General features: G+C 46.3%; 1 protein-coding gene across 2 annotated transcripts in view; it reads left to right on the top strand.

The window, feature by feature from the left end:
• The window catches only part of znrf2b (zinc and ring finger 2b), a 52,093-nt gene extending 39,636 nt beyond the window's left edge, over nt 1-12,457 (top strand). Inside the window, exons 3-6 of one of the 2 annotated variants that reach the window (XR_015718417.1) lie at nt 5,945-6,050; nt 8,832-8,905; nt 8,991-9,075; nt 9,187-12,457. Coding sequence is in view for 1 of the 2 variants with exons in the window: in XM_087837147.1 (XP_087693273.1) it covers nt 5,945-6,050; nt 8,832-8,889 (164 nt within the window). In the remaining variant the exon portion in view is untranslated. Of the gene's footprint in view, nt 1-5,944; nt 6,051-8,831; nt 8,906-8,990 lie in introns of both variants that reach the window. The other variant, XM_087837147.1, reaches the window with a different exon arrangement.

Here is a 12,457-nt window from a genome sequence, read left to right as displayed (position 1 = left end):
GTGTTGCTGTAGTGATATTCTATTATGACATTTTTATACGATGTTAAAATGATCACAGTATGACAGGCACGGTCTAAAGCCTGAGCAGGGAATATTTTAATTTTGTGACATTACACGTGTATCAAAAAGTAAAGCAAAGCAGCTCTGCTGAGCTTGCCATGTTTCTTATTACCCTGTGTGATTTTGTCTCAGTGATCACAGCCGCTCCCTGCTGTTTGTGGCCTTTCTAGGAAAATAATAAGCTGTTCAGGTCTTTCCACTCTTACCACACACTCACACACAGTCACGTGACTGTGAAGATCTGTAATCAGCATGTTTATATTCCTTTCAGTCGTTTGCTGTTGGTCGCTCAAGGACAACCTTTCATTATGTCACACACACACACAAGCAGGTGCAGGTAACAACAGTGTAACCATCGAGTCTGTTCTGATGCTGTGAGTGTGTCTTTGTGAAAGCAGCAGCACAGCAGAGACGGAGTAAAGGTGAAGGCCTCGTGTCACTGCACGCTGGGTTTGGCCTTGAACTGCTATTTATTTTCACACACATGCACACAGACCTGTGCTCCCTAAACGTATGTGGCGCTGCTTCGAGACATGGACGCACAACACAGCAGCTGTTGCATGTTTATAAGATGACAGGTGCGGCTTGGCTGAAGCCGGCGATGCTTCCTTGACCTCGGTCCTGGTTTCTAACCTGCTGTGAGACAGACTGATGACACTGTCAGAGGAAGCGCTCGTAGGCATGGGCCATATGATATTATTCACCTCATATACTTCTATCATCATTAGGGATGGGTACCGGTAAACGGTAGTAACTAGACCGAAAAGCAGCGCACATTTCGGCGCTTTTTTTTTTCCTGAGCTGTGATACACTTTGAATTCTAGCCAATCATTTTACGTTTCCGAGGATAGTAGGCGGGTCCAGGTACGTACGTTCTTTTAGAGCAGAGCTACAGATTAAAAATGCCCAAGACGAAGCGGTCAAAGTCTGGCTGTACTTCACAGCAAAAGATGCAAACTCAGCAGCTGCAACAAGTGCTTTAAGCTGATACTGTGATACTGTCAAAGGAGGTAACACCTCAAATCTGATGAAACACCTGGCGACGCATAGCGTTTTTTTAAAAGCCGAGAAATGCGTCGTATTTGATAGCTTGCTGCGAGACCTCACACCGAGCACATCTACTGCGGGTGTGGTGCCTGTTATCGGACCCGGAGTTAGCAACATCCCCCAAAAACCCGAAGAGGAGAGTCCTGGCCCCTAGCCCTGCCAGTGTAGCAGAAATGATGAGGATGATGATGCAGCAGCAGCCGTTCTTCTCTGCGTGAGTAGCTTAATGTTGTTCGTGTGTAATTTACGTTGAGTAGGCTAACCACGTTATTACATTAATGCATGTAAGGTGAACTAGCAAACATCATCATAGCTACATGCAGCTGTCTTCTTGTTTGATGGCAGATACTCCCTTCACCCTGGACAAAAAGGCTAAAATGACCAAAGAAAAAGTGGAAAACAGTTAAACATGAGAGGTTTTTGGACAAAGTTTGTGTTTTTTTCCATTGTTTAAGCTGCTTCCAGCCAAGAGTGATACCATATATGCCCCATAGCTGCAGAAAAGGCTAACATTGTTATCTTTTTACAAAAAAACAGCTGAACATGAGAGGTTTTTGGACAAAGTTTGTGTTCTCCATTCTTTAAGCACCGGTTTGAGCACCGTTTAAGCACCGGCACCGTTTCAAAAGTACCGGTTTGGTACTGGTATCGGATAAAACCTAAACGATACCCATCCCTAATCATCATGTGCTGTTTCATGGCGTAAACACGTCACCCCATTAAGCAGTGGATTGTGCTCACGTGGGTCATGCAGCACAAAGTTATTTAAGTTGTGAAGGTGAAGGCAAATATGTCGTTACAGACGAAGAGCAGCTACTTCCCTGTTTGGGAAATGATTTTGGATATCAACGAGCAGGTACAGAACAGAACACTGTACGACAGCCTTACCTCAGTCTGACTGTGCGCTATATTAACAGCAGCTGTGCGCCTCAAACCGTGAGACCAGCTACTTTCCCGAGGATCACACATTTTAGATTCTGTAGTGGATTTTATTTTGTAGGAGCCGGTGGTTCGGGCCTCTGATAAGGATGCCTCCTGGGCCAGTTATTCCGGGCAGGTCCCACAGGGAGGAGGCCCCGGGGCAGACCCAGGGCACGCTGGAGAGATGGCCTGGGAACGCCGTGCTGTTCCCCCGGACAAGCTGGAGGAGGTGGCTGGAGAGAGGGAGGTCTGAGCTTCTCTGCTTAGGCTGCTGCCCCCGTGACCCGGCGCGGATAAGCAGAAGAAGATGGATGGATTTTATTTTGTAATACTATTTATGTTTTATGCTGACTTTTTCAATTCAAAGAACAGAGGGAGGATTTTTATTTTTATACTTGAATACACTGCTGAATAAACTATTCCACTAAAAGTTACATGTGCAATATATAAAGTTTTTATCAAATATTTCAAGGCAGCTTGTTGTGTTTATGCTGTCGAATTAATAACACCCATATCAGCAAATGTATTGTGAGAATCCTCTGAAATATCGTGATGTTGTGTTTGGCACACATCCCTGTCGCTAGCTGCTCATTCTAAACTCCCGAGAGGCAGAAGCTGCAGCTCAGAGGTGCGGTGAAAGCTGCTCTGTTGATCACCTCCTCTTGTCCAAGGCCTTGGATGGATCTGCGTGTTTGATTTGGCACAGATTTTACTCTGCGTGCCCTTCCTCACACAGCTCTCTTGTTTATCTGGGTTTGTGTTTCCTCACAGTCTCAAACTGGGGATCTTGTGCATGTTAGAGGGGAAAACTATCCTCGGAGGCTAAAGTGTTTTTCCTGTCTTGTTTTAGTTGTTTTGCCCTAATGCTTTTTAATGCATTTTAACACTGTGGAGACCCACTCTCTCTAGGAGCCACTCTTGAGTGGCATTAAAGGAACTGCGGTGTGTTCTGTGTCTGCGACGGCTCATGTTTGAGCTCTAGAGATTTCCCCTTGGTAATAGCACGGTGGCTGCCTCCAACCTTTAGATACAGTCTGTGGTTCATCCTAGTGTGCAAACCAATATTAAGACAATAGACAGTTCTTCAGTTAAAGACGTGAATGCTGGAGGAGGAAGAGCTGGAAGGAAAGGTTTGACTTCTTTGCAAAGGGTAAATATGTCTGCAGTTAGGGCTGGGCCATATCATACTGTTCACGGTAACACCGGTATAATGTTGGGCAACGATAAGAAAATGAAACATGGCGATAGAATATGGGTAAAACGCGCATGCGCCGTGCCTTTGTTTACATACGCACATGGTGGAAAAAGCATCGCAGCGACGGAGAATGAGAAGAGCGAAAGTGGATCGTTGAATGAAACAGACGAACCAGAACTGGTTTATAAAAATGCTGCAGCTTCACTGGTGTGGAACTGGTTTAGCTTTCGTCCGTCAGATACACAACAAAGCACTATTTTTGGTAGCGCATGCTAGCGGGCCGTCGTTATTACCGTGTTGTTTGGAAAATACGGCGCACTTAAAATCAATCCTTTGATTCTTCTGAAAGTCGACAGAGTCCCTTACAATCCCGTGTGCCTTATGTATGAACTCTGGTTGTGTTTACTGACCTCAAAACGATTTTATGTGCACGGCGCTCGAAAATCTGTCAAATGTTTCAGTACGACTTTGCTAAGCTACGAAGCCGCACCGCTTGATGGATTGTCGGAGCATTACGGCTATCGTAGGCGGAGCCTGGCGGAGTGATACGTACTGTGCTTCAACATAATGTTACCGTATTGTGTGTGTATAACCTCTTTTTAAGTTTTGTGGATATTATACATGGTTATGCTGAGGATATGTCGGCCAATTTCCACTGGAAATGCCTTTTGGTTAAACTGTCAGCAAAGAATTTGCATTTGCACTGTTACATTTTTATATAACTTTAATGCACATAAAAACAGCTGCTTGTTTAAGTGAAAATACATTGATGGGTTTTTTTGCACTAATAAAGTTCAGGAGTTGTAAAGTATTTTGTGTCAGTTATATCGTTATCGCTAAATTTTCAAATGTATATCGTGATAAATATTTTGGGTCATATCGCCCTGCTCTATCAGCAGGTTTTGGGGTCGTGTGCATCACAGTCCCAGGGGCACGGTAACAACAGATCGCTGGTTTTGATTCAACACGGTGTGCAGATTTTGCCCGTCACCTGTAAAGGCCTGGTGGGGTATTAATGTGAGCTCACTGGGTGGAAACCATCTTTGTGAACATCATAACTTAGGAACAAGGTGACGTGGGATTTTCACATTGAAACCATAGTTGCATCTACTAAACGAGTTCAAATATGAGTTGTCTGAAAATGCAGGATGTCCAACAACTCAAAAAGACATCATCTCATCCTCTAGGATTTTCAGATTGATTCAATAAGTGCATCTGCCAGGAGTCTGAGAGGGAGAACTGACAGCTACCAGCATTTTAATTTAGTTTCTCATGCTCGCCCACGCTCTTTTGCGTGCGTATGCAGAATTGACAAACATACGTGTGGATGCACAGACAGACAGCGGCCTCACTGACGGGGCAGGACAGAGGCCCTCTGCAGCTGAAGCAAACATCATCTGCATGAGTATTACAAACCTCTCACTGACTGGCTGCCCGGCCCAGACTGTCAGCGTGTTAAAGATGCTTTTGCCCTCAGCTGAGCTGGACGCCATGTGCTGCTGCCCATAATAACAGGCTTTTGCAGGCCTATGTGGGTTAATCCACTGTTACATAAGGCCAATCCTAATGACTGTGTGTTTTGCTGCAGGTGATGGGTTTAATGGTGCACATGCTGAGTTCCACTCTGGAGCCGGACTCATGCTATTCATAGCACACACACGGTAACCTCGCACACTGTAAGGAGCGCTGAGCAGAGGTGGAGGCTGTCCGGCGGCCTCCTGCCCACAGTACAAAACTGAGTGTGGAAACACTGATAGATAAAGATTTCAATGCTTCTGACAAAGTCGTGGTGCATTCAGGGAAATCTAGAAATTTCAGCTGCTTGAACAGTATGACTTTAGGTCTCTACACATCACGATCATCCAGAACAGCGTGCAACACACATCCTAATCATGTTGCCTCTGATTGCCACCAAAACCTTTCTCATGTGTTTGCGTATTTCTTGTGCCACTGTCAAGATCTTAAGTTTTAAAGGAATACGTGGAGAGATCTCATGGACGATGCATTTGTGCGTTATGTAAATCAGGCAACAGGTCATGAAGTCGAGCTCCACGCCGTCCCGGCAGATCAGCTGATCCCAGTGCCTGCCCATATCAGCTGATCCCCTCCTGCATAAACCTCACAGGTTGGGCTTTTTAAGCCGTTTTAGCCTACCAGCAGTTGTTGCATATCTGCAAGCCACTTTGCAGCCCAGCTCCACCTCTTTCAATGCTGTCAGTAATAATATCATTACCGCTGATGCTGCTGTGTTCTGTGCTGAGATCTTCTTACAGGGAGGACCAAGGACAGAGCTGCGTTTCCCAAAACACAACAGTCCTGACTGAGATATAAGAGCAGCACCGTGCACATCGAGTAAACACAAACCTTGAATGTGTCCCCACTGTTGGTATCTCTGAACAGTTTTGTCAGGATGACCTTTATTTTTATGTAAATATAATTGTTGAACTGTCAAAATCAGTATGGAGGACGTGTGTGTGCTGTAATACTAACCTACAGTACAACTGAAACCTGCACGTCTCTGCGTTTACACTCACACAACCACTGATTAAGAAAGATCACATGGTCACTTTGGTTTAAACACACTAGATTTTACTGCAGCTCTGTTTTGCCAACAGAGGCTGTGTGTTGTGTTATGAGTCATCCTATAATCCCAATCGTGCCTGTGTGTGTGTGTGTGTGTGTGTGTGTGTGTGTGTGTGTGTGCGTGTGTGTGTGTTCCAGAGGATGTCCTGCCTCGGGATGCAGGAGAATGTGCCATCTGCCTGGAGGAGCTGCAACAGGGAGACACCATCGCTCGCCTGCCCTGCCTCTGCATCTACCATAAAGGGTTGGAACCTCGTTGTTTTCCTTTTCATCTACTAGCACAGTCATAGTGTAGTGGTCCCAGCTGAGGTGTGGCCTTATGCCGGGCTCACACTGTGCGATTTTTTCCAGTCGCGCGATTCAGCTCCTGCTCAAACTGCACGATTGACTCGCAGGGGTTAGAAGTTCGTAGGTCACGATGCAGCGTCTCACACTATGTGACCTGAGTGCTCACACTGTGCGTCCATAACATGAAGGTTATAACAGAAATTCTGTCGCTCGCTCTCCCTCTCTGTCTTTCACTCACACAGACACACACCACCATCAACTTTGCTAAATTGCTAATGAAAAACATGATCAGCTGTGATTGAGCAGCAATGTCTATCCAACTATTTTCACGGTTGTTGTGGTCGTGATCATTTTGTGAGGCCACATCGAAAAGGCTCGGATGAGCTTTCCAAAGTTCTACAAGTGCCTCCATCGCTTGTGTCCAGATCACACGCTGCACCGCCGTGCTGCGCCGCCGTGCTGCGCCGCCGTGCTGCGCCGTCTTTTTCGCTGACATTTGTGTTTGCGCGTGCGCAGTGTGAGAAACTGCGGTGACACCCTCACGACCAAGCGATTGATGATCGGGAGCTGGTCATGAGGTGTTAATCGCTTCTCGTTACCCCACGTATACTACACGATGCACGATGAAGGCCAAAATCGGGCCGATCGCCAAATTGGTCGCACGACTCAAAAATCGGCTAAAAATGGGCCAAAAATCGCACAGTGTGAGCCCGGCATTAGCGACACAGTTCAGTGTCAGGAAGTCTTTTTAAGGAAGTACAAGCTTGCTTCAGCCACGTCACTGTCTGCATTTCCATCACAGTGACGACTTGTGAAGATTAGACAAAGAAATGCTGGGTGAGATGTTCTTATTGATCTTACCGACTCCAGTCTCACACTCTTATTTGGCTGCACTGAACAAACCCTCTTTAGTTCCTCCCTAAAAGTGTTCCTGAGATCAGTCAGAGACGGTGAAACAGAAGAGCGAGCACTTTGGGAGATACCCACTTGATTTGACTGCTGAAGCCTTAGCGAGCTTCAGAGGAGGGATGTGTTTTGCATAGTGGTGTGTGGCTCTCGTCCCTCACCATGAAATGAGAGCAGCACGCAAACACGGCTATAACAGAAAGAGGAAGCAGCAGTGTCAGTTTAAACTGATGCAAAATTGAGGTTCAGGGTTAAAAAGAACAGTCATGCTGACGGCGAGGGACGAGTACTGGAGTCATGCACACTGTCGTGCTGTCACATGATTTCACAGAGGGCCAGATTGGGCTTAAAGTGGATTTATTGATATTAGTTTCAGTATTTACTGAACTGGCCTGTCAGCTGGTTTCAGCTCACTGTTTTAAAATCAACCCCAGACTTTATCGTGGCTGCAGTTTTTAGCCACGTGGTAATTTTAGTCCTTCTTTTAATAACTGAATATGAATCTGGCCTTTTCTGGCTGCTGCTGTGACTTTATGGTCTCAGCTGGTAGTTTGAGGTCAGATTGTAGAAGACATGAGGTTCATTTTGTAAGTTTCAGGCTACGTCCACACGTACACGGGTATTTTTGAAAACGGAGATTTTCCATTTTTGTTTAAAAAATAATCCCGTCCACACGTAAAGGCAGAAATGAAGGAAAACGCTGCTAGGAACATGCCAAAGCAACAGGTGGCGCTATATTCCTAACCGTGCAGAAATGTTGGCCAATCAGAAGTCTAGAAGCCTCGGTGGGAAAAAGTAAACAAAGCTGGGGCATAGAAGCAGAACCGAGTCGTATGTGTGGAGGGACAGTAACTGTGTGTGTATATGTAAGCATTTAAACACTGCAGAGAGAACAATTAACAGTAACAGTATTGTAGAAATTCATTTCACCGAAACAATAACGTGGCGCACAGTGTGACGTCAAAAAAGGCGCACACCTTTGACGCTGCGTTTTCTCCGTTTTCTCCGTTTTTCTCGTCCACACGTAAATGCAAAAACAGAGTTTTCAAAAATCTCTGTTTTCAGTGACCAAAAACGCCGTTTACGTGTGGACGAAAGCTGCAAACGCACAGAAAAATCTGCGTTTTCAAAAATACCCGGGTACGTGTGGACGTAGCCATAGTCAGAAAGCAGGATAAACCGGGTGCTCGTTGGCTAATGAAATGCGAGTGTTGCATCAGCCTTCAAGGCACCAAGAGCAGTGGTGAAAACCGTCAGCCTGAGGTTTTGAGGCTTCACGAACCAACAGGAAGTTTGTTTCAGCTGTTCATATGAATGCTATCTGTTCTTAATGAACTGACACAGGTGTTCTACATAAATACATCAGGATATATAAGCATGTAAAGCATGTTTTGCTGATAGTTAATAATAATGTTTTGAATTCAGATCATTTGAAGGAGGAAAGTGTTTACCTGCTTTCTTCTTTCATTTTTCGACACATCAGAACCCTGTGGTGCTCTGAACGAGGAAACACGTGTGCTTTCTTTAGCCTGAGTGGGTCAAGTCCAACACAGTCCACTACATGTTCATGTGACGAGGCTCCTGCACACCAGCAGGTGTCGCCAGACGCAGCCAAATGGACTTCATGAGCTCTACGAGGTTTACTTTATTAATGCCAGAGAAGGTGCACGGTTAAATGTTCCAGTGCTAACAGTGCTTTGTACCACACGAACAAGTGAAAGTAGCCGTGGGTGTGGTCAGGTGCATCGTGGCGGAATTACTCGGGCAGCATCGCTCTTCTCACGCTCCACGCTGTCTCACTGACTCCTCCCATTTGTTTTCTCTCCTGCAGCTGTATCGACGAGTGGTTTGAGGTGAACAGGTCCTGTCCTGAGCATCCATCGGACTAAAGCTTTCATTGCACAGGTAAAATCCACATCCACATCCACAGACACAGTAAAGATGGTATTTTTTAAATGTCAGCGTCTGGTTCTTTTCTGTGTGATTTCAGGAACACGAGACGTCCCCACAGGGATCTGCAAAAACGAAATCCCTGGATTCAGGGACTCTGCTGGACTCTATGACCACTGTGATCAGTTAGCACCCTTCCTCCCACAACCCACCCACCCAATAATGTAGTACCACAGTGTGCCAAATCTCATTTAAGCAATCTTCAGGGATACAAACTTGTGTGTTTTATGTTTAAGTTGCACATCTACACTCAGCATCAGAGTTGACAGACGCCTCCATCGTGTCCTCTCCAGCCCCGACGCTCGGGGCACGACTTCCTGAGAGGGACGTGTCAGCAGTTTGTACACCAGTGTGGAGGAGGAGGGCGGAGACTGTTGGCTGACGCGCTCCGACTCGCCCCCTCCTCCGTCAGCATCAGTGTCTCCCAGTGCCTTGTTGTAGCGACGCTCGGCACGCAGGACAGAGGGGAGTCCTGACCACGGCCGAGCCGGCTGTCCTCCACCCAACGCCCTACAACCCCCACCACCACCAGGACCATCTTACCACAACTGCCATTCTACCCGAGCAGGAGAAACAAGCCAGAGCCGGCGCGTCTGCGTCTGCAGCTTCTCGCAGCCGACAGTGCTGCTGCAAAAACGGTGCCAATCAACTGTGAATCCTGTCAAAGACTCATCAGTGCTTTTTAGGCCCCGCCCACACAGTGAAGGTCTTCAGGTACAGGAGCGTCACTCACCAGCCTAAACCCATTGCAGCACGTTGCTGCTCCTTCTCTGACACGATAAGTGCTCTGCATGCCAGAACAATGGGACACAGCAGCATGTGGAAAAATGAGATTAAAAATCCACCCATCCTGTTTTTTATCTGCTTATCCGACTTCAGCCGCGTCCACACGGGGAGCTGTTATTCCCCGTCCGAGTCTCTTCTTTCCCTCGAGTTAGCCCACATTCCTGGCTGGAAAAGGCTACAGCCCGACTTTTGGATACGTGGTGAAGAAGATGGATGGATATTTTAACCCTCTGCTAAAGCTGGAGCTTCACTTTAAGACTCAGCATCACGTTCACCACAGACCAGACTTGTCTTCATCAGGACCTGAAATACTTTGTCCCCACCAGCAGATGTCAGTCTGTAGTTTTCCAGCAAAGCACCAGGATGTTGAGGTGTAACATCCAGGCTGCTGCACACGTGGCTGCGAACAGCTCCAGTGCATGCTGCAGAACCTGCATGAACCTCGCTTATTCAACACCAGGGTCAAAAGCGTGTGAACAGAATATGTCTCGACATAAATAACATCTGGTTCCATCATGGACGGGATCTGGTAACGACACAATGTGGGAAAACCTTTCAAGACCTTCAGTTTTTAGCTTTGTGTTCCTTCCTGTAAAATGACCTTCACGTCTGTCAGCTCGTGGTCATTTCTGCATCATAACCGTAGCAGCTGCAGGTAAACCGAGCCCTCACAGTGTTGCACCAGACTGACAGTTTACTTGTGAGGAGCTGCAGGACTATAAAGGTACCAGGACAACAGTGAAGCTTTTCAGGCACTGACCGTCACTCTGGGAGTCAGCGACTTGATCTCGATCCTGGCAAATGCAGCGGTCCAGGTGCTGAGGCTGAGGGAAGCTAAACAGAACTGGAGGGACTAACTGGACCTGTCTGTTTGGGGTGAGGTGTGCCTGAAGACCTCACTGAGGAACCAGTCAAGTCCTTGATACTGATTTCACCAACAAGCTCACGTTCAGCCTTAGAGGACGAGTTCAAACCATCTACTGATCCAGGGCTTGTGTGGATCCCAAAGCTCCAAAACATCTGAAACGTGTCATCCTTTTCCCTCAGCCTCTTTAACCTGTGAAGACTAAATGCAGCCTTCCTGATGGCCCATCAGTCTGTGAGCGTTTGTGGGGGTTGCAAAGAGGACGCTACACCACAAACCTCCTTCCAGTTGCTTTGGTTGCGAGCAGATTGTTGTGGCCACCTTTAGATGATCGGTGAGTCGTTAGTGAATGTCTGAAGACGAGTCAGCGACCTCCATACAAACTGTGAGTGACCACAGCAGCAGCCCGTACCTCTCTGTGACCACTGACTCACCCACCAATCAGAGAACGCCACTCAGTGACCTCCAGGCTTCTAGAGTTTCTCATCTTGTAATTATCATCATTAAATGAACAATATGCAGTTTAAGTGAAATTTGGGATTTTCTTTTTATGCTTGAAATCATGCAGAAGCTGCACCGTGTTGTGGAGGTGAAACTGGCTACAAACCAGAGCTTTTTTTAAGATTTGTCATTTTGGTAATTGAACTTATTTACATAGCAAAGTGTTTGAAATCAAACATTAATATATTGTTTTAAATATGAGAATGATGGGAGACAGAAATATGTCTGTGTTTAGATGTGTGCCTTCTAGTTTAGACATGATCCTTTTTCTTGTTTCTGTAGTTACTGCTCTCCACCACTGGGGGGCAGTGCGCTCTCACTTATGATCTTGATGTGACGTTAATTTTGAGATTTTTATCATGAAAGCAGGAGATGAAAGGTTCCTGTGTCGTCTGTGATCTTAGAGACCGTGAGAAAATGATGGCGGTGCGGAGGGGAAATGGTTTTAATAGAATAACCATGGTTTACGTTTTATTATTGTTTCCTACACATTCCTCAAACTGATTTGTGCTAAGTCAACATTCATTTTGTGCTTATATAAATATGTTGGTTTGGTTTTTGTATCTCCCAAAAATGATTTAATGGCTGAAAAGATTTTATAATGATGTTTTTTATGATCATGCTAACGTTGCTTCTTATTGTGACTCTTGCTGCGTTCACCGTGTCTTCCATGACATGTAATGTGTGTGTTGGGGGTGTAATCTGTGAAAGTATGACGTTTTTTAAGATGAAACACTGGACTCTGTGAAATGTAAACTTTTTACATCATTAAAAGTTTTCCTGAGCAAACGACAGAAGTGCAGAGCACGCCGACCCCTGCAGCCCCTCCTCACTAACCATTGTCACACAGTCCCTTACTGAACACACACTGAGTGTTTCCGTCTCTCGTGAGTCAGCTGGGAGTCCTGCTGAGCTGCTTTACTGTCGTTGTTGAATGTATTGAAGCTAGTGTGGTTCTCTGGTGTCACTAGAAGGCAAACGGATCAAAGTTTGGAGTTTTGGGATCCACCCCGGCACACTCACGGCTGCTGAATCGTCACACTGTTCTGGACATCAGACGGCCACACAGAGATTAACCGAGCCCGGTGACGCGCTCCCTTCGCACAGTGCGTGGAGGCAAGACGGCGTTTGTGGCGACAGAGTGACCACGTGGCTGCTTGATGGACATCTCACGGGGCTTTGACTGTACCGTCATCTCTCTCTCTGATCTGAATCCTGCGAGATCACAACCACTTCTCCCTGACTGATCGTGCAGCTGCTTCCTGTGAGCAGGTCCAACTGTCTTTTCATTTGTCTGTGAATTTATGAGGAAATGTGCAACAAATCTGGCCTTAAAAGATGACTCTGACATTTCA

The sequence above is a fragment of the Neolamprologus brichardi genome, unplaced genomic scaffold (assembly GCF_056152115.1).
Source record: "Neolamprologus brichardi isolate AB-2024 unplaced genomic scaffold, ASM5615211v1 NODE_ptg000008l+_length_2720982_cov_1, whole genome shotgun sequence".
In the NCBI taxonomy this organism is placed as follows: domain Eukaryota; kingdom Metazoa; phylum Chordata; class Actinopteri; order Cichliformes; family Cichlidae; genus Neolamprologus; species Neolamprologus brichardi.
The sequence above is the reverse complement of the archived record's forward strand: the minus strand, read 5'-3'. Positions and strand labels throughout refer to the sequence as shown.